Source organism: Metopolophium dirhodum, chromosome 3 (assembly GCF_019925205.1).
Source record: "Metopolophium dirhodum isolate CAU chromosome 3, ASM1992520v1, whole genome shotgun sequence".
Taxonomy (NCBI): Eukaryota; Metazoa; Arthropoda; class Insecta; order Hemiptera; family Aphididae; genus Metopolophium; species Metopolophium dirhodum.
In genome coordinates this window covers 40099183-40122467 of record NC_083562.1, presented here as the reverse complement: position 1 = coordinate 40122467, position 23285 = coordinate 40099183, and the positions used below count along the sequence as shown (strand labels likewise).

At 28.8% G+C, this 23285-nt stretch overlaps 2 protein-coding genes across 3 annotated transcripts in view; one reads left to right on the top strand and one right to left on the bottom strand.

Annotated features, from left to right (window-relative positions):
• LOC132941764 (14 kDa phosphohistidine phosphatase) overlaps positions 1-23285 on the top strand; it is a 174262-nt gene that overhangs the window by 10311 nt on the left and 140666 nt on the right. The window lies entirely within an intron of this gene.
• The window catches only part of LOC132941114 (arrestin homolog), a 108242-nt gene that overhangs the window by 8355 nt on the left and 76602 nt on the right, over positions 1-23285 (bottom strand). The window contains exons 3-5 of the mRNA XM_061009016.1: positions 4245-4283; positions 2476-2617; positions 758-907 (exon numbers count right to left, since the gene is read on the bottom strand). Coding sequence (XP_060864999.1) covers positions 758-907; positions 2476-2617; positions 4245-4283 — 331 coding nt within the window. The remainder of the gene's footprint in view (positions 1-757; positions 908-2475; positions 2618-4244; positions 4284-23285) is intronic.

The window sequence follows — 23285 nt, the reverse complement described above, 5'->3', positions numbered from 1 at the left end:
ATGACGAGTACACAAAGGAGAGTCGTTTAAGCCTTAAGGCAAGTGATAGGAATGCGCGGAAAGTAAACTGTGACTTAATCTGAGCCTCCAGGAGAATCGGACGATGTGAGACTTGGCTATAGGGACTGCTTAAGGAATCACAATGAGATGGTATTATTGGAGTTATGGATCTACACCAAGTAGGAAAATCGAACGCTACTTATGACTACATATCTTGCCAAGCGTATTAGGAATTGGTTTTTAGTATATTTAAAAGGCTGTTATATGGTGTTTTATACTATATTTGGTATTTTGGTGGATGTTGCAAGAATATCAATTGTTATTAGGTACTGAACTTTTTATTAAAAAAAAAAAATTAATTTAGAAATTATTTGTTTAACCAAGATCAATTAAATCTGAATATTATGATTTATGATTAAAATAATCGTTTGTTTTATTTAGTATGATGTATTTTTTTAATACTTATATATAGTATTTTTACCTATAATAATTTTCAATTTTTAATTTTCGTTTATTCATACAATTATTATTGTATTATGTATACATGTAATACATTTCAAAAATTAATTATTGAAGCTTATATTAAATATAATATTTAAATTAAGTTTTGAAGTATTAATTAGTTGATTATTATTAAATAATAAAATAAATTTTATTGTTAATATAGTAAGTATCATAAATTATTATTTATAATACTTTATTTTTAGATAAACAAACATAATAAAATTAATAATATAATCAATATTTATATACCTACCTGTAACGGTGTATTTTGTTCGCGTTGTGCATTTTCGTGAGGTGGATAAATTTGCGCTAAACACATGATTGCTTCGTTACAGAATTTCAATCCCATTACTTCCTCGTCTTCTCTTCCATACCGGAAAGTTAATGTTATTTGCCCGAACACCTTTATGAATTGAAATGCATAAAATAAAAAATTACTACACATAATTTTGTTTTTAGGACGGTTTAAATTTTAATTACGGTGAAATGTATTAATGTTATTTGAGACTACAGTTTTTAGTTATAATAATTAGTAATATTATGCAGGTATACTATGTAATATTACTCTTGAAAATAAAATTGGGTAGATCGTGTTCTATTAATCACTTAAAACTGTTTTGTTATAAATCCATCAAAGTTCGTTGGATAATTTTGTACAGGGCTATTCATTTAATGTAAAGTTGCATAAAGTGTGTTACGCTTTCTCATTGTGTTTTTAGATATGTTTTTTTAACGGCTACCTATATAGTCAACTATTAACATTTAACACACATAACATGACATCGTACACAACGTCTTTGTATGAAAATTCTCCTGTTAAACACCATCGTTTCGTAGCGTGTTTTGTTGAGGGCGCCCATTTAAAATCCATTAAAGACGCAAAAGAACCGGGAAGTAATAAGAGCAATAATAATACTGTAAAACTCAGCATGACCGCGTTGAAATGCTTTTAACGCCAGTGTAGGTTTCGAAAGTAATTCAACTAACGCGTTTTACAGTATTGTACAGTATATGTGAAGTCATGAAGTCGTGAAGGGGTGTTTTCAATGGTATATTATATAAACTTGCGTGTGCACTTAACACATCCTTTACATACGTATACATCCTCCAACTTAATTATTTTAGACAACAACTGTACAGTAATTGTTAAAAATGCTTAATTAAATGATGATAGGTACCTTGTACCTATATAGGTACCTACCTGTTAATTATATTACGATCGATCGTTGCAATCGCGAGTAGCAACTCAACCGAGCGTATATTTCCCGCTTAGTACTCAGTATAGGTACCTACAATGTTTATATTTATAATAACATACTATTCGTACTTATATGTGTATTTTAGTATTTATTTGAACAATTTTATATGATTGTATCATTATGTTTTTTATATCCTCCGGTAAAATAACGATTCATTATTGTTTTATATTATACTTTGCTAATATTTATTTATTTACTTAACTAACGTATATTATTATGTAAAAATATAATGTGAAAAATGTTTGTGATTCATCTCTAAATAAACGATTTGCTTTGTTTATATAAACATATATTATGTATTAAGAATCATGAAGTATAAAGTTTGTTGTAGTCTATATGCAAGTTTATACGTAAAAACTTTACACGAGTAAATTTTTGAGCAGAACAACTTATGAATGACAACCCTAATAATATAAATACAATTATATTTTCAACGTAGATAATATATTTTATGGAGATTTATAATAACCGTGATTTTGATTACACTTTTTAATCATTCGTTACAAACATTATAACTTATATATATATATTTGAATTGTGTAATTAAATATATTATTATCCAAGAGTAATAACTTAATTAATGATAATACAATTTATTATTATTACGCTGAAACTTGATATTGTTTACTTTAAAGATTTCATAAAAAATATTTAATTACTTTATGTTTAAAAATATAAAATTATAAAAAAAAAATACTTTAATTCACAGTACCTTTTTCTTTGTGTCCCTCAATAGATCTGGTTCCACTAATACGATCCCGTGTATTTTTGTGGACGAACTGTTGGACACCACTACATCTCTGTTGCCTAAATATAAACACAGCTTGTTGTTCTGGGCAGTCTTTCTGAAAACTCTGTAAAATGAAAATAAAAAAATTTATTTTAATATTATTTAAAATTTTATTTTCATAATTGTGTGTTTTCAATTTTGATAGTTAGTCGGTGGAATATTTAAGTTGTATTTTTATATAGTCAAAGTTTTAATTTGTATAATATCAAGTACCTATTAAAAATGTATTTAATTCTATGGCATGCAAACATTATCTACGGTTTTACGTCATTGTGCATCCGTTATTGTGCAATGAATCATTGTTAATTTAATGCTTATAGTTTATATTTGTTTTATTTTTCAAAATTTCAGTTTGGGCGAATATGAAAAAGGGTTTTTTTAAAACACCGGAGGAATATTATCACAATATTCATACAATGGATTTCACTTTTTTTTGTTTGTCTGCATTATAGTTTAATAGGTGTTGTAATTAATTGGCATATGCGTTCCTGTTGGGTTCATTATTTTTAATTAAAAGGGAAAAAAATGTATTGAATGCTCGCCTATACACCATATAGGTACTGCAGTTGTGTCAGAATTGAATTCAATGTGACGCGTGAACTGCCGTGTACATAACTGTATTATAAACAATGCTTTCCTATACTTTTTTGAATATACAACATTTAAATCAGTTAATGTAGATTTGTCCATAATAAATTATGTTTTAGAATGTCATGGGCAGTCATCTGAAATGTCTATACGTTGTCGGAAAGGCGAATAGCATTGATTAATGGTTATCACTTTCTAAAACATGCCAAATAATGAAATATTGAACTTTATCTGACAATATAATATTTATTAATTATAATTAGAATTTTATACACATGGATGTATAATAAGTGTATGTACTTTTATAAAATATAAATGTCATGCTACTCATACTCTCTTTTTTTCGTGTGGTATCACAATTGAGGCGGGAACCACAATAGTATTACTACTTTCACCTATCTATGCCTATGTAATAATTTTTTTCTTTTTTTTCTTTTTTTATTCAAAGAATAATTACAAGCTATACATAATTTTGTTGAGTGAAATAGCGGTGAATATAACAGAGTGGGAAGGTACTCAGTAGTACCACCCGACAGGTCAAGCCAGCAAGTCTCTAGGCCATGAGCGTTTCAATCTTCTTTAAGGATTGTCAGGGATTGCATAAGAAGACAGTCTTTTTATTAATGGGTTAGTGTGATGGGTTAGTTTTGAGTGAAATGAGAGGAAGTGGGATTTAGTCAGATGTGAAAGTGTAGGTACTTTTAGGTCGTTGTGAAGATTGGCGTTTTTTATGTACCATGGGGCAGATACGATTTGACGGAGGCATATGGACTTGGAAGGTTTGTATAGTACGCATGTTTGAGGGTTTAGCTGAGCCTCATATTTGGATGCCGTATGCCCACACTGGTCGTATAATAGCTTTATAAATTAACAGTTTGTTGCTGGTGCTTAATTTGGAGCGGAGAAGTGGGCGGAACAGGTGAAGTCTAGAGTTTATGAATTTCCTTTTGTTTTTGAGATGGTACTATGTAATAATTAAACGTGATAACTATGTAATAAGTATAGAAATTTGTGTTTTATTAAAGAATTAGATATAGTGATATACATAAATATAAGAATAATTAAAATACTAAAAAATGGAATGAATATAACTATAAATTTACCTGTGTGCTATTCCTGGTAAAGAATCTTGAATGCATGACCTGAAAAATTATAAGTTATAACCAATGAAAATCTAATAAGTGATAAGTAGGTTGCAACAGTATAATAACGTTAGAGTCAATACCAATATTTATAGTATAATCAATTTAGTGTTTGTTAATATAAAATAAAGTATTCTTACTGTATGTATAGAGTATTATCTATATTTAATGGTAAAACTTTGTAATTTAATTACATAAAATAATTAAGTCAAGCATACTAAGTAGAGTAAAATAAGTTCGGGAAAATTTTCCATCGTTTTTTTAAAGCCTTGTTCAAATACTACCTACTTTGAATATAATATAAATAAAACAAATTTATTTTAGAATATACCATAAACGTTTATAAATGTTTATTTGTTTGTTACAATGATTGGGTATTAGTTCTGATAATATTAATGTATACGTATTATTATATTTATTTATTTCTAGTATATAATATGTTACCACCAATGTCTGCAATCAGTTATTTTCAGTTATGACTAGTCATTATTAACAATGTATTATTTGGTTAGGTGGATAGACACATCATAAAATTACTAAAATTGATAGTCAATATGGGCAGTATTAATTTATTTATTAGTGCACTTAATTTAATATTACTCAATTTATTTTTCGGAAACATATTTTTGCAAATACCTAAATACCTAAATACCTAAATGAATGAATGCATTTCTTATTTTTCTATCAATATATCAGTTATTTTATACTTTTTATACAGTATCAGTTGTGTTTCTATATTTTTCCTTTACAATGTACTTAATAAATTGTCTACTAACTTCCCAACTACTAATTGTCGACTAATTTGATGAAATTTTTGAAGACTTCCTACAATTGAGTTGTTTCAAACATCTGTTTACTAAAACGCAGGAACAATGTTCCTGGAACATATTATTAAATAATATACGGATATATAGCATGTAACGTTTAGACACATGTCTTTTGTTAATGCTTTTAGGGCATTTATATTTTATTCTCAAAAATATAATGATATCCCACCGCAGTCTATCCTTAATGATAAACTCGTCAACGCCACGCGTAAAGACGGACATTTGTTGTTTGACCAACCCTACATTTTTCAAAACAAAAATAATAATACAGATTATAGTGGGTATATATTTGACGGCAGGCGTGCACAATACGACTACCATTATTATTTTTATATTAATCTTTGTGTATTTATGTCTTCAACCATGATAATCAGTATATTTATGGGTTCTATTCACGTACACGATTTCATCGCTGGACCATTATCTTTCGCTTTTCATTTGACGCACTGAGACCACAAAGTGGCTAAAATATGTGTACATAATATATATGTATATTATATATTATAATAGTACAAACTACCTTCCCTTGATCACATTTGGTTATTAATTATTTTTGTCACAATTCGGTAAAAAGTGCAAGACTTCTAATTTAAATTGTATGTGTTATTATTTATTAAGTATTTGTATGATAAGTAGACTGTGATATTTTATTTAAACAAATCAAAAATGTATAATTAGGTATTAAAAAAATTAAGTTAGGTATCTACATTCTACAGTCTACACGTATACCTTACCCAGGGGCGCCATTTCAGTTTTAAAATAGGGCTGCCAAATTTTTTATCAGGCCACATTTGTCTACCATCAGGCCACAGTTATAACAATGAATATTGAAATGTAGCCATGTTGGAGTTATTTCTAACCTTACTATTAGGGATGAAAAATAATTAATATTTGAAGTGATAACACTGATAAAAGTATAATATCATTATTTCTTAATATACATTTTCTTTCTATATCTTTAATATCTAAGTATATCTATGTATATCCCTTTATTTTCATCTTATATCAATTATTTCAATTAATTCAATTTAACTGATACATCGGGCATCGGCGCCAGCATGAAATTAAGGCAGGCCAATATGATACGGCGAAAAATAGGGCTGCCAATACCCCAAATGGCGCCCCTAACCTTACCTATACGAAAATATAATTGTCAATGTATGAAATTTATAAATAAAAAATAATCTATGTCATATAAGATTCTTATGTAATTCAGTGTAATATAAAATTTTGAAGACATGTCTGCAGTATATCTATCACTTCTATCTTTATTATATAAATGAGATTAACTTTAAATCGAATCGGAAAATCGATTACTTTATATTCTCTTGATGATTTGGAATGAATTTTAATCTAATAATATTTTGAAATGTTTATTTCATAAAGGTGTTAAATATGTTTGGAATGTTTGGATGATATTCTTATATATAGATATATACAATAACTAGATAGCCGTCTTTATACTTCAGTTGTGACCAATGTTGAAATCGGCCGCCATTTATAAAGCAGTCAATGTTTACATTGATTTTACATTGATTTATAAACATATATATTTATCTATACATATATACTGTGATAATATTATTTTGTAAACATTGCCTGCTTTGTAAATGGTGGCCTATTTAGATGGGAAGAAGGAGACGGCTATCTAGTTGTTGTATATATCTATCTATATGTTCTTATATGATTTTTTCGTGTTTTCGAGTTAGTTGCGAGTTTCTATAAGTAGGTGTACATACATAGGTGCATAATTATTATCAAATACATTGCTTTTATAAAACAAGTTAGGTTTTATTTAATTTTCAACGGTCGTGTTGGACATATACTACAACAAAATTATGTTTCTAATTACGTTTTTGGAACATGCATCGATTAAATAACCTAACCTAACCAGATTATTATTACTATTGTAGAGTATTATTTAATCAATGGTATTGTAAAATAATGTGTACATGCACCTACTCTATTCAATTCCATTATTTGTGAAATAAGCTGAATCGTATTCTCCCACAAGTGGGCCTTAATTCGCAAGGCATTGGTATAGGTTCTATTCAGTATAACATGTACTTCTTCAAAATGCATATTGTACGAGCTTGTATATTTGTGAGAATAGGTAGTAATTTAATTCTCTGAAATTATCCTGAAATTAATTTTCTGTTTAATATACTTCAGGGTATTTTTTCATTAAACTCGTCCGTGTTGAAATTTGAAACATTCAATTGAAATTGAAATTCAAAAAAACAACAAATACTAGTGATTTTAAAATGCATCACACATAATACACATTAATTTATTTCTTAGGGTTATCAACTACCCTTTTAAATAGTTTGACAAGAATAGGAATATTTTAGTTTTTTTTTTTACTTGAATTTTTTTATTAATTTTATAAACTTACTTTCAACAAACAATATAAATAAAAATGTTAACAAAATAAGAAGATTAAATATAGGTTATATGTAAACACTATTTTAAGCCAATAATACTTGAAAAAGTTTTAATTTAGTTTTAAAAATTAGGATTTATTTTTAATTTTAAAAAACTTAAAAAGTGTTATATATTATTTAGTTTATTAAAATAATAATCATAAAAATAGGAAATAAAATAATTAATAGTTATTATTTCTTTTCAATTGTTTTTGAAGTATGTAGAATTGTGTAAAGATAAACCCGTAAACAATTTTGAATATTCCCTTTAAAGTTTGAGGATATCCCATGATATCGTGTTATATCGTATAATATGAAATATTAATGTAACCGTACCATATAGCAATAGGGAAGATACCTACGCAATATACCGATTGCAAAATATCCTTTTAGATATTTTCCCTAACCAACTAATAGTTTACTGTGGACATTCATTTTAATGTTTCAGTTTATGTAATAAACAATGGCCTGCATCAGATCGTTCTCAAAGCACACATAGACTTTTTCATTCGGAGAGGAATCAAAAGTGTATTTTACTTAGTTACATAAATGTTCGTTTCAATGAAATTACTTCGACGGTTTTATGTAGGTATTGTATTAAAACCGAATGCAATTATTTTTGGTAATCTCTGTTCATCTAAAATCATATTATATGAGCATAATACCTATTATTAAAATATAATCAATTACTCTTTTTCTTAAATTATTTAATCATCTGCGAAGCAAATGTTTATTTTTATAACCAACCATTTATGTAAATTTGATTTTATTCCATTTTTGAACTTAATAACCTGATAATTATGAATACGCCATTTCTACGTCTTCAACCATGATACAATGCTTTCTGTAATACATTCGTTTAAAGTAAATGCTAAAATTCTGAAATGCTAATTGTTTTTTTCTTGTACAAATATTTTCGATATCCCACTCGATAATTTTTAGTGGGACCCATTATTATGTTTATTAATGTATAAATATTTTATTATAATTAAGGTATTTAAGGTCTTAACTATACTTAAGGTACCTATAATACCCTTATAGAATTTAAGTTGCCGATTTAAATTTAAATCGGTCTAAAATAACTAAAATACATGCAAATATTTGAACGTCTTCAAGCCCAAAAATTACGAAATTTTAGTTGCATTTGTGAGTGGAATTTTATATTGGTTTACTCTCAGAATACAAGTTATACATTATTATAGGTAGGTACCTATATACTTATTAGTTATTAATGAAGAATTAAGTGCTTATCGATTTAAAAAGATGCATTTAGATTTATTTACTTTTCTACTTAGTTTAACTTGTTTAAAGCTTAAAATATATCGTGTGTTTTAGGTTATTTTACAGTGAATCCTCTTAATATCAAACACATTCTCAGTAATAGATATTTCCAAACTCTTCGGCATAAACTTGCATGAAAAAATAACTCATCCCAATAGCGGAAACATTTTAATTCTTCCCCTAAGGTGTCCGAAATAGAGGGGTTTCACTGTTGTGAGTTGTATATACCTATATACCCACATTATGTTATTGTGCTGTGTTTAATGTACACAGTATGACATAAAAATAAAATAAAAGCTGTCCCTGCTAAGAGTTTGAACTTATCCTATATAAAAGGTGATTGATCGCGACGTTCCCCAAACATTTCGATAAAAATGTCACCCTGCTTTCTATTTGATAACTGGCGGACTCGAACAGTTAATCAGTTTTGAAGGGTAAAAATGTTGGCACACTCAACGAATTTGGATAACGTCCGACTCGTTTCCTTGCGTTTTATTAACCGTGAAGTAAAACAACAAAAAACCTACCATCGACAACGTTTTACGTATGAATAATTTCTTTCCTCCGCCCGCTCAAGATTGTCGTCACAATAATGACGCCACGAACGCATAGACAACGGTTGGACTAAATAATAACATATATATGTAATATGTATACATTGGTATGTACGTACTATTCTAGGCATAATAATATAGTGACAAGTTTCTTGTGAAAAAAGTACTATTCTAGGCATAATAATATAGTGACAAGTTTCTTGTGAAAAAAGAATGCCGCCGCCGCGCCATAGAAGAGCACATCAAAAGATTGTTTTTTTCGGTTTAAAGAAAAAAAAGGGTCGTTTTAGACCGTTTACGTGTGCGGTGCGTGTTGTAGTCCTTTTGATAATTTCACTCGACCGAGAATACGTTTCATCTTCCACGCTGACAAAATTGATATATTATACATGTATAATGTATGCCTATAATAATATTATCATATCCTGTGTTGAACGTTCCGCTATAACCTACTTTTGTACTGTAGTAATTGTACCTAATAATTTGACGACGGGTCGTCCTAATTCGTTTGATAATGTACACATTTATTTGATTTTTATTTACACACAAACATACAATATTAAACGCATCATAAAAATTTTAACGGGTGTACTATAATTATATTATTGATGGTAGAAAATTCTGTAATATGTAGAAAGTTAAAAAGTTCAAAGTATACAAATTAATTTCATTCGGTAAATTACAATACTTAATCGAGTTAACTATGGTTGTAATAAGTTTTATTTTGGTTAGATGGTAGTGAGTTCCAAAAAGTTGATTGAAAAACAAATTTACCTATACTTATAAAAATAATACACTGTGGAATTGTTTACTGGTTAATAATATACAAGTTTCTGACCCTTTTATATTGAACAATAATTTTCAACTCATGTTAAGTTAATTTGTTTGTTGATAACTTAATCAAAACTAATTAACCTACGTCTTTTATAGTTTGTATAGTATACAGTGATCAATTGTTTTCAATAGCGATGACCGCAACAAAATTTAAATAAATCTAATTAATCATATGATGTGGTCTCTCGTAGTGCGTATATAGTACGTATAGCCACATATCATTTATTTATTTTGCAAAAATGTATAGGTGTATATATTTTTTATCTGGTCACCGCTGGGGAAGCTGTTAAATTTATGGATACGACCCGCTGACACACACACTTATATAATATTTAAATGGATTTGTCTGCGCTAATAAAACGTTAAGATGTTACATGATCAGAAAAAATAAATTTGTGTATTAAAAATATTTATTTCCGTTCAGTCGAATCTCTGACGAGTGGGCTGACCATGTAGTTTCACTGCCAGATATATAAAATAGTCCTGTGCTTGGACAATATCGGTGAGTTCAAAAATAAATTAAAATCGGTATCTCATATGTGTGTCGATATTTGTAATCGTGACACACTACGGGGTACGGCGAACAAATTGATATGCAAATATGTAATGCTATATATGTATGTATATAGCGCCGCAGAGCATCATCAGTTCGGTTTATATGTTTTGACGCGTGTATTAATATTTCGATCGATGCGATAGTTAATTATCATTTATCATTATTAGTCGTACGTTAAATCGAATGAAGTTTATGTAAATACATGTTAATACCATTGCTATATAAGCGTTTTACAAATTGGAATAATTTACAATGTAAATATTAAATTACAAGTTATGTAAGTTCTTAACGGATACTTAAAATAGTATTTGCTTTCAATTTATCGTTGTGCACTTGACAAGTCTGCAGTTTTTGATTTCTAAATCAAGCTTTTCTCGTAGGCTCTGCTTTTAATACCAATTAACTCCATTTTATTCTTGTTTAATCTTGGACGAAGTTTCTATTCCAATCCAGTTTCAACTATAATAGGTATTTATTAATAACGTCTAGCTACCTTCGCCTTGGATGTTCTCCCTGATATTTTTCGATTTATTTGATTTGCCATTAACATTTTAATAAGAGAACCATCTGCTCTTCATGTATGATCAGCCTATGCAAGTATTTAACCATCTACAAACTACACTATATCTTCGTTTGTATACAAATTCTTTAATTCCTTATTTGACTTCTTTTTCCATTTTTGCACACGGTCATCGAATACAGGACCATAAATTGTTCTTAAAATGTTTCTCTCAAACACGATAAGTTTATTGTAGTCTCCTTCTTTTGTGGCATATTATGTGTTGCAGCCATAATCATATAGGTAGCGATAGGTCTTAAACTCTTAAATAAGTTGTATATAGCTTCGCTTTGGTATTTCTGAATAGTAACCTAGACAAGTAATGAAACCATAGTGAAATACGCTTTGTTAGCAGGCTGCAGGTGTTTACTAAATTACACATTATATTTAAATTTATACTCCAGTTTTTTATAAAAACTTGAGATATATTTGATATTTTTTTTAAATTTTTGCCCTGCAACAATCAGAAAATTATTTTTATTAGTCTAAAATGTATAAATGCAAATCGCATATTATACCTTTTGTAATGCAGAATGTTCTGAAAGATGTTAAAAGTTGCGGTTTGTTTATTGAAAAGCTAAAAGTATATATACATTTTAGGTTTTATAAGTTTTATTCAGACATTTTTTGTGAATTTGAATTCAAATTTAACTCATCCATTACTGTAATCTCCTACTAAATTCCAAGGTACAATCGACATATATCCTACTATATACAGCAAGAGCGACTTCTCTGGTTTTTCCTTTTATTGGACCCTTATTACACATATAGATATTATGTGATTTAATTTGAACTAGTTGTTGATTCCTAAAGCTATCTAAATGCTCTATTGATTTATTGACAAATTAGCATTTTATGTAGGTATTATGCTGGTTATTTATTCACTATGCACAGTTTTCATCTGCATCTTTGGAGTGTCTATTCAAGATACGGAGTTTAATTAATTAATAACGTAATTAAACCTTGTAGCTTGCATAGTTTTCAAACCTCTTTAGGTAGGTAGTTTATCTTTATCATCACTGCAACTATGAATGGATTGATTATATTATACGCTTGAAAACGGTTTGATGATTTATTAAATTGTCAAATTCGTATGATAGGTACCCAAGTTATAATTTACTATCTTACTAAGTATTTACGTTTCTATTGTAGGTGCCTACAGTTTTTAGATCAGTAAATTAGTATGGCCTATTAAATTTTTTAAATTAAAAAAAAACAGGTTATTGTTGATAAATGTCAAAAAAAATACTCGAGTAGTCTACGGTAGAGTAGAAGAACTTAAAACTTTGTTAATACATATTTCGCACGGTATTGTTCGTGAAAACTAGAAAATATTATAAAGGCTTACATTATTTTGGTTCCATATAGATTTATACCGCTACGACAATGCACTTGTAATAATCATATCGTCGTATTGCTTGTCGTATTATCTGTGGTCTGATTACTGTACATAGAAATTAGTTTTGTTTAAAATAAGCAGTGATAAGTACGTTTAGCATTTTTATACATTTTATTACGAACATTACATTTTAATGAGACGATGTATATTTTGTAATTTGATATTGTCATAATGGCGGATAACGCTTCGGTAATGCATAATAACATTTTTAATGTAATTTTATAACGAGTTTTGCGCGTTAAGTAATCTGTGAAGTGCCGTAAATAATAAAAATACCAACTGCATAATATTTGCGTGCCACTTAATTGTTCTTATAAAAAACTTATATTTACGTCCATCGTAATTATTTGCGCTTGTAAACTAATTGAAGCACATCGTAGCACGGGTAAATTATTGTATTATAAATTATAAACATGGTTCGTTTTCGATTGGGTTCTTATAGTATACCTATTAAATACATAATTTTAAATGTACAGCACCTCTCAGTTATTAGTTTATTACGAGGGATCGTCTAGAATCCAAGTACTTGTTTGATGCGGACGATGCGGTAAAACGAATAACTCACGTGAGGGGGAATTCAGAGACGATTGAAGTATAATTACATATATTAAATTATACTCCTATATCTGACTCCTGACTTTGTTTAAAGCGTGGCACTGAATAAAAAAAAAATGGAATTCACGTTAAGGAAGACTATTGGTTATAGTATGGTGTTTAAATATACATATTATGTACATTATACACGTTAATATAATACATACACAATATATATGTTATAAACATTAATGTATATAAGCGAAAAATCATTGAAACTGTTAATAGCCAAATACGTGTTGTGGATATCAGAGGGAGATAAAACCAGAAATATTTTCTAGAAACCAAACGTATATATCCCGTACTGTGCGTATTTTTTCATTTAATTCTCGATATATCTCCCAAGACAGTCCACAGCACTTGTGGCCGCGTCAAATATTAAAACACAGAATTAATCCACGGATCAGTATTATTTACTACTCAAACCAAAAATCAATTTTGTTTTCCGCATCTTGGCAGATACGCGATCGGATAGTGTAATTTTTATAAAATACGATTTTTCATGATTTGTGTTTCGCTTTTCTTGTGTAATTATTGATCGTGACAGCATGTAAACAGAGAACAAGAACACAATAGCTATCCCTAATAAATTAAATAATAAAACGGCATTTTCGAAGTTCGTCACGAAACCGACAACGTTCGTTGATAGACGAATTCATAGACATTGAACATTATTAATTTATATTTTATGTTAAATAATAAATACATAAACGTTAGTTTTTACTTAATTTTAATATGTTAATTTTTAAAATGGTTTATTTATTAAATTAAATGAAAAATATAGTTGTTTCAAAATTTTCAAAATTTAACTCTCACAAAAAAAGATATTCTTTAATTTCTTATTTGAAATGTATGTCGTTAAATCTTAAGTTTCTTGTAATTTACTCATTGAAAATCGCATTTAAATATAGGTACTGATTTTTCACATAGATATATTGGATAATATTGGACTTTTGAGGCACACTGTATTTTTGGCTTTGTATACATTGTATGTGCGTAATAAATCTGTCCGACACGATTTTGCAGTTTCGCGATGTGCACACATGATACGATATATTTACGAACATATTTCGGCGTTGGGTTATAAAATTGTGAACGATGTAATGTACCCGCATGTAATATCTAGGTACCCATGTGAAGTTGGCATTACAATGTTAGCAGAACTTGTCAAAAACCTTCCAACAATATTCAAATAGACTTGTTGGAATTTGTTGGACTCCCACTTTTTAACTGACCCGCCATACATTTTGAACTGCCAACTTCTTCACACCTAGCATTACATTTTTATTGAAACCGTTCAAAAACCTTCCAACAATGTTCAAATGGACATTGTTGGACACTTGTTGGAATTATTTGGAGCCCCCCCCCCCCCCAATTTAGTTATTTAATGTCAAACTTTGTACTGCTAACTTCACATCTAGCACTACACTTTCCAGAACTATCTGATCTACGTTAAAATTTTATATCAAAATACTGTAGTTATTATTATTTTTATATTTTTTCACGTTCATATTTTTGTGTATAATTATTTATCAAAACCATGCATAAATTAGGTTTTGGATACCTTTAAAATTACGTCCAATCATAGACCTTCCAAATTTACGTGATGACCCTATTACCTATATTCAAAAGAGAATAATCAGTCGGCCAACCGATTCTCGTCAGTGCTGCGCATCTCCCACTAACTACCCGGTGTCAGCGTGATTGTTAACGTGGTTCTCGATGCACCAATCAAATCATGTGTGATGCGCGAAAAGTGATTGTTTTCTTTTGAGACTGAGTATCTTTAGTGAATTCGTATGACGGAGACAACACGTGCAGGAATAACGTCCTCTAAATTAGCACCCGAAGCGAAACATTACACCCGGTTGGTACGTGTGCGAGACGCGTATATTCTTTGATGGTATGACGTCAACGGCTGTGGCGTGTTTTAACGAGCAAAACGCACTTTGTATTATAATACTATTATGTCCATCGTTTACGGGTAGAAAGAATGGTTTTTCAAGGAGGCGAGCATCCAACCACGCAACCGTGGCTTAGTTAGATTTTTGCTTAATCATTAAGCTGATAAAAATATTATAAAATTTTTAATTTAGCATATTTTGTAATTTACATCGCAGGTACACAATGCACATAATATTATTTTAGATTCGGAGCGGAGCGATGAATATACTTTTTGATTTTACAACGATTTGTGTTTTTCACACATGACGTTTTGGGACTGTAAAAATGCTTCAATTTTCTACTTTAGCATCTTTTATGGTAGGAAAGTGAATCTATAGTTTGTATTTTGGGATGTTATAAGTATAAGTAGTTTTAATAACAGTTGAGAAATAATAAAGATACGTAGGCGATAATCACGATTTTTTTTATAAGTATTGAGAGTTCTAATGTTGAAATTGATCAATATCTCGAAAATGATCAAATTATTTTGTGGTTTAAAAATTATAAAATGTTCAATTTTTATAGCTAAGGATTGAAAGATCCTAGATATCTTTATGGTCTCTAGACAATATTGTAGTGGTGCAATATTATGTCATTAATTAGACCTTATATAACCGTTTTTAGTCAACACGATGTATATACGTCCAAAATCTCTACCTACAACGGCAACAATTATAATATTAATAATAACATGGTAATATGGATAGCTGGACAGCTGGTATATGGATATGTTTAATAGGCAAACGTGTAATATGATGTCTATTACGGTGTGCAAAATATTAATCGCTTATACGAATATTGGCTGTACCTTTTATCCCCAACGATTTCGACGAGGCGTATAATTTTGTAAATTCGTAATATTAACGAGCGATTTCGTCATTAGTATCGCGTAACCTGCAGGGTCGTTTGCGAATATCTCATTTAAATTTAAAATAGGTACCTATGTTTTTAGATTCTGAGTGAAACGATGAATGTATTGATTTTACAATGATGTGTGTTTTTTTTTATTTTTTTGTCTGTCATCACGGTTAGGGGCAGTAAAACTGCTTCGATTTTCTTCAACAATATCTTGTTCGATCGGAAAATGAATCTAGTTGGTGCATTCAGGAGGTAAAATTTTAAAATTCCCAATAGTTTTCAAAAGCGCCGGGAAAAAAAACATAAAAATTAAGGAAAAACGGGAATTTTTACGCAAAATCGGTTTTCCACAACATCGATTTTGGTTTTTGGTGTAACTTTAAAACAAATGAACGTATGTACATGAAATTTTCACTGGTTGTTTATATTTGCATTTTTTATAGACGATAACATTTTCAAAATATTTTGATTTGTTTTAAACTGTTTAGGAACATTTTTATTAGTCTTTTTTTTCCATGAATGTCAATAAAACTTTATTTGTTGAGTAAAAATACTTGAAAATGTAATACAAGGCTTCTACTACAATGTTACAATGACATTTGGAAAATATTAAAAAAATCCTTAGTCACAGTTTTTTTTATAGGCTTTTTTTTAAAGTTCAAAAATTGACAAAATATGAAAAAATCACGAAAATTAGCAAATTATTTTGAGTTGAGAATTCATAAAATTTTTTTTTTTAAATCTAAGATCTGAAAATGTAATACATAACCTATCCATAAGTTTGTCCTTATAAAAAAAAAAATGTCTTCAAGAACGTCAAATTAAATTTTTATGAGCGTTTGAAATTCATATTTTTACAACATTTGATATTCACTCGATTTCTCATGTAACGATTTCCTTATTTTGTTGTAATTAAAAAACAAATGAGTGTAGATATTTGAAAATTTCACTGAATGTTTATATTAGCATTTTCTATACACGATACAATTTTAAAAATAATTTGACTCTTTTTGAGATGTTTACGGACATTGTCAGTTTTCATTTTTTTTAGTTTTTTTTCTATAAATATCAATAAAATTTTATTTGTTGGGTAAAAAAGTTGAAAATTTAATGCAAGGCTCTTGATATATTGTTACAATAGGAGTTGAAAAAATATTAAAAATAAATAGGCACAATTTTTTTTATAAGCATTTAAAGTTCAAATTTTGACAAAATTTATCAAATTTAATAATTATTTTGTAGTACAAAATTTATAAATTGTTCAACTTTTATAGCTAAGGATTGAAAATTTTAAACGAGCCTCTACGTAAATAAGTTATATATAAATTACTTTATTCACAATAATATCATCAAATATACTTGGTTATATCATAGGCTGACTGACCGTTTTCGCTCAGAATCGTTTTTGTTATACAATGATATTATATCATTGAATTCAAATTTACAGTGACCCACTTGTAACCTACTGTACAGCAGAGTGACATCCACTTACCCAACTTTTTTTTGGTTTTCGTTGTAAGCGGACTTAAACAAATATTGAACTGAAAATGTCAATAACTATATAATTTTTATATCGTATACCTATACTATTTAACTATAGTTAATTATTAAAGTAGATATAGGCACTTAAGCATTTAAAGTAAGTGCAGTGGAGAGTATATATTATTACGTATATATATTGTACCACATCATCTAATATAGTTCATATAATGTTACTAAACGTAAGAAGTACTTTAAGAATGTTACGCTGACCCATGACAATATGACCAGACGAGAAAAATTTGTTACATAATTTAAGAACATGTTGTCTTTACTTGTTATTACTATAGGTCATACACAATACATAATGGTAGTATAATGAGTAACTTGGGACTTGTAAAGCTGTAACCACTGATCTATAACCACTGAATGTATATTATAATTTATAGTAAACAATGCAAAAAGTATAAAACCACGGTTCAACGATACAGACAGTATCTACGTATTAATGCGTACGATTAGCGTGAAATCTGAGGTATTGTAATAATATGCTTGCACTTCCTCTCTCAACGTTGGTTTTGAATTTATAATTTAAATTTTATTTTTTATTTGATACGATCTCTGTCATAAATCATAATTCCTATTATTACCTATTCGATAATATTACATAACGTTATATTGTTTGGTGGTGTATACTGTAATATCGTTAAGCTACAGTCCATAACTATGCGCGTAAACACCAACATATTATAATTGAGTCATTTATTAAAAATTGTTAAATGGCTAAAACTATAATACCGAGCAGCAGAGTATTTATAATAAACACATTTCCCGATCTTTATATTATTATGTAACGCTTAACTCGGGCAATATGTCATTATATGGGTCGAAAAAATATACGACTAGGAACTCTCATGTATATATTAAAAATTATGTATATTATATAAAATATATTATCTTTTATCAACAACGATTATAATCGGACTGTGAAATGAGTACATAAATTATTTTGTTGATGTGGCAGTATGAATTGTGCATTAATTATGTTGTAAGTTCGCATTATATTTATATAAACTTGAAATTATACACGGAAAAATTAAATTGAAAAAAAAACAACCATCTCATAGCGTTAAAAAACACTAAACTATTCTCTTCGGGGTGTTGTATTTTGTATAATATGTTTTAGAATATTATGGTATCGGCAAAAATTATTTTGTAATATGTAATACAATTTAAATTTTGATACTGTATAATATATGAATGGAGTATGTCGTTGAGAATCTCTGAGATGCAGTTTGAAATTTAGGTTGCATCACACTATATTTTACACAATATAGTTTGATTTATAATATTATTTTAAATGTACCTACAGCATTTTTATTTAAATTCTTTGAATGATGCTACAAACTGCAGTCGGCAAGAATATCGTATTTGAAATTTTAATACTGTGGTTTTAAAAAAAAATAATTACTTTAATGTTTGGGCATTTATAACGATTTCTATCAATCAGAATAATTATTACAAATTACAATATAATTCAATGATGTAAAAAAGGTTTTTGTTGTATCATTATTAATCGTCTACATAATGTTGTTGTATTTGATCATTGGGTATGTATCGAGGGCCGTATTTAACAATTATGCGCCTCGACCTATAAGTTAAGCTTCCGCCTATTTTTGGCCGGTGGTAGGTGGATTTCTAGTGTTAAAAATAAAAGTTATTAATATCTATACATAAAAAAATAAAACATTAATTGTATTTTAAATAAAGGAACAAATTAGCTTTAATTTCCAACGTTTTTCTGATTTTGTTTTGTTTTTAAACGTGTATTTCAACGAGTTAATGCAAACGATCATTCAAAAAATAATCTAAAAATATCATTATTTTGGAAGTTATATCCTTCCGAAGTTTGCGATTTTTTGTTTTTATGGATGCGTACAACGTTGTGGTTTACCACCGTACATCGGCGCCTTCGACGAATTTTTATTTTAAGATTCTACGTTTTTTAACGAGTTAAGAATAGTACATAATAATAATATAGTATGTACTAATAAAGTATTCGCTCGCTTTGCCTACCAGCTTCGATCACCAAACTTCAATGCAGTTAGAACTTATTCATTTTTACATGTATGAAAATCGAACGAAAATATTATATCTTATTGTATAATATGTTATACTTATTGCCTAGAGCCTAGGTATCGTATAATTTTTTCAATTTCTAATTTAATGCTAATAATATTTTTTAAAATACAAAATTTGTAGTTATGCATTTTAAATACTTAACAATACCGAAAAAGGTATAAAAATTAAAAATTAATTAAATCATCAACACAAATCATAAGCAAAAGCTATATTTTTTTCTGTCCCCCAAAATTTTCTGCTGGGGTAATTTGCTCCTTTCACCCTCCCCCCTCTCCATAGTTACACCATCGTCTGTATCCGATAAACTCCTGGAATGAAAATGGTCGATTTATGTCAAAATAATTGTAATCGAAGACACAGTATGATGTACATACTACATCCCGTTAGAATTGAAAACGAATAAAATTGTATAAGTATCTGATTTCAAGCAACGGCACACGACGATACTTCGCCCACACAACAATTAAGTAGCTTAACAATTGAATTAAGTTTGCTTCGCGACTGGAGAGTTGAATTTTGTATTTTGTTACATAATCCTCTTATGTTCGGGTTTGACGTCTTGCGATCAATGTTATTCATGTCGTTCAGCTAATTGTACGGCGATTGTCAAGACTCTCGAATGAGAGTTGGGTATTGAAAAACCACTCTATGGATTTATTGGAATTTATTATTTTTTTGTGACAATATATTTGCATTCTTCTCATTGGTCCTGCGTGCGGATCGTGTAAATGAGATTCAAATTGGATTTTATTCCAAACCGATGCGCAAAGACGAAAACGACCAGAGTTATTTATTAAAATACTATTTTGTTATAAGCTTGTTTTCTGAGTACCACGTTTATTTTCAAATTAATGGAATTTTCTTTCATGCATTATTTACCGGGCCAGATTGGACAAATTTGACCCACCGAGTTTTCCGTACTTTATCGACCCACTTACAAACTGGCAGCCCTTGGCCCAAATTGTTTTTAATAGTTTATTGCTAATAAGGTACCTACACTAATCTTTTCTAAACGATATCAAGTACAAACACAACAAAGAGTACCATGTTTTATTATATGAGTTAACAACATTGTTTAAACATTGTAAAAATTTAATAATTTCAGCCAGTTTGGGTTTATAATGTTGCTATACAAAGTTATTAAATAAAACCGTATAGACCTGTAACCTGTCGTATATACTATACAGTATACAGAGTACTTACTTAATTATTTTATCACAATACCAAGGCTGGGCATTAACGAGTTAAAAAGTTAAAGTTAAGTTAAAAGGTTAATTTAATTTTAACTTTTTAACTTAACTAGTTACTTTTGGCTTTTCATTAACTTAACTGTTAACTTACTACATTTCTTTCTTAATTAACATGAAATTAACGAGTTAATTTTTCATTTTAAGAAGTAAGTTAAGTTAATTTATAATATTTCACTATTTCAGTTTATTTCGTTTTTGATATCAAAAAATATGTATCGTAAATTGTTTAAAGTTAAAAATTTAAATCATTCGGATCTAACTTATATGGAAATACTGTATGAAGTATTAACACTATATCCTATAATTTAGTTTTGGGTTGGAAAAAAAATAAGTACGCTAGCGTTGTATAAACAAATTAACTTTTTTCAACTTAATAAAAAAGTTAACAAAAAGTGTGAATTAACATTTAACTTAACTGAGTTAACCTATAGTTAAATTAACTTTTAACTTTTAACTTTTTGTTATTGGTGCATATTAACTTAACTTAACTGAGTTAAAAAAAATCATTAGCCCAGCCTTGCAAAATACTTAGTATTGGGAAAATATTAACTTTTTTTGTTGTTCTCCAGAGGAGACATGTTTTCAAATATTCAAATATTTACAAATGTTAAAATGACAATTTTCTATATTATATGGTAATATTTTCAAATGACGTTGATTCTTTTATTTATATTATAAGACGTTTTTTTAAATTTTATGAATTTCTAACTGAAAAATAGGTATTCCTAAAATTAAAAATTTTAATGGAAGATTTCAAATACATTTTTATACTTATGACAAAAAAAGTGTACTTAACGGAACATTAATTTTTTATGAGCTTCTGAACTTATAATTTTTATGATATTTGATATTCGGTGGTAAATTGTTGATTGATTTTTATATTTTGTTGTATTTCCAATGAATAACCGTATACTCATGAAATGTTCACCAAATATTTATATTAGCATTTTCCATACATAGTAAAATTTTCAAACTATTTTGAATCTTTTTGAAATATTTATAGCCATGATAATTTTTTCAAATTTTGTAAACTATTTTTCAGTTAGTAATTTATAAAAGTTTTTCTTTTCATAGCTAATATACGAAATTTGAATAGAAGGTTACATGATATTATATTATGTGTCAAATTCCCGTTAAATAGAATAATACGAGTAGTACGCGTTGGTCGCGGATGAAACAAAACTTAAAAGAATCATGCAGTGCATGTAAAACCACATCAGCCGCGATGTTGATTGAAAATGACCGATTACCGGACGTCGAAGGGCAAAATGTGATGATAGGGTTCGTAGTGGGGAGGATAAGGGATTTATTGAATGGACCGGCACGGCGACACCTCACATTTAATGGGAAAATCTCCACCGCGGTACTGTAAGTAATAGCCCTCGTGAATAGAATTTATTTCCCGGAATTCCGTTCCTGCTCGCCAGCCACATCCAATATATTATATATATATATAATGCATATTGTGTATAGTGTCCAGGGGTTTCAGGAGATAGGTCTCGCAGCCGATTTCGTCATCGTCTATGGTTTCCATCCACCGCCACCGAACGGAATTATTATTAAGATTGACCCTCCCCCGCCACCTGCACTATCACACCATCTTACTATTTCTGTCCAAGCATCCCGCAAACAGTAGTGATATTATGATAATTATAATCGGTAAATATATTATAATGTGTACGTAATGGTCTCGAAAAAAGCGTCGCCATCGGCATCGGTGGACATAACACGTGTACAATCCTATCCCAATCTTCGGAAACTCGTCTTCCTTCTGTCTTGTCCGACTTACTCATCCAGTTATGTCACATTCATACTTTGTAGTGGAAACTTCAAATGGACAGATATTTGGACGAGCAGTGACTTCCCAAAGGTAGAATGTTCCTACTTGGTTTTATTTTTACTACGATTCACATAATATCTGGCTTGCACGTTTACTTTTTATGTAAATTTTGTTAAAAATAACAATCCAAACCGTCCGATTTTTGTGTGACGTTGTTCGTAATAGATCTATTATCTATAAATAAAAAAAAAGTTTACGTGGAACCTTGTTTTAAATTTTCAGTCCTTAGCTATAAAATTTGAACATTTTATATATTTTTAACTACAAAATAATTATTAAATTTTAAATTTGATACATTTTGTCGAAATTCGAACTTTAAATGCTTATAAAAAAAACTGTGCCTATGTATTTTTCATATTTTTCAACTGATATTCTAACAATATATCAGCCTTGCATTACATTTTCACGCCTTTTTACCCAACAAATAAAATGTTATTGATATTTATAGAACAAAAAACTAAA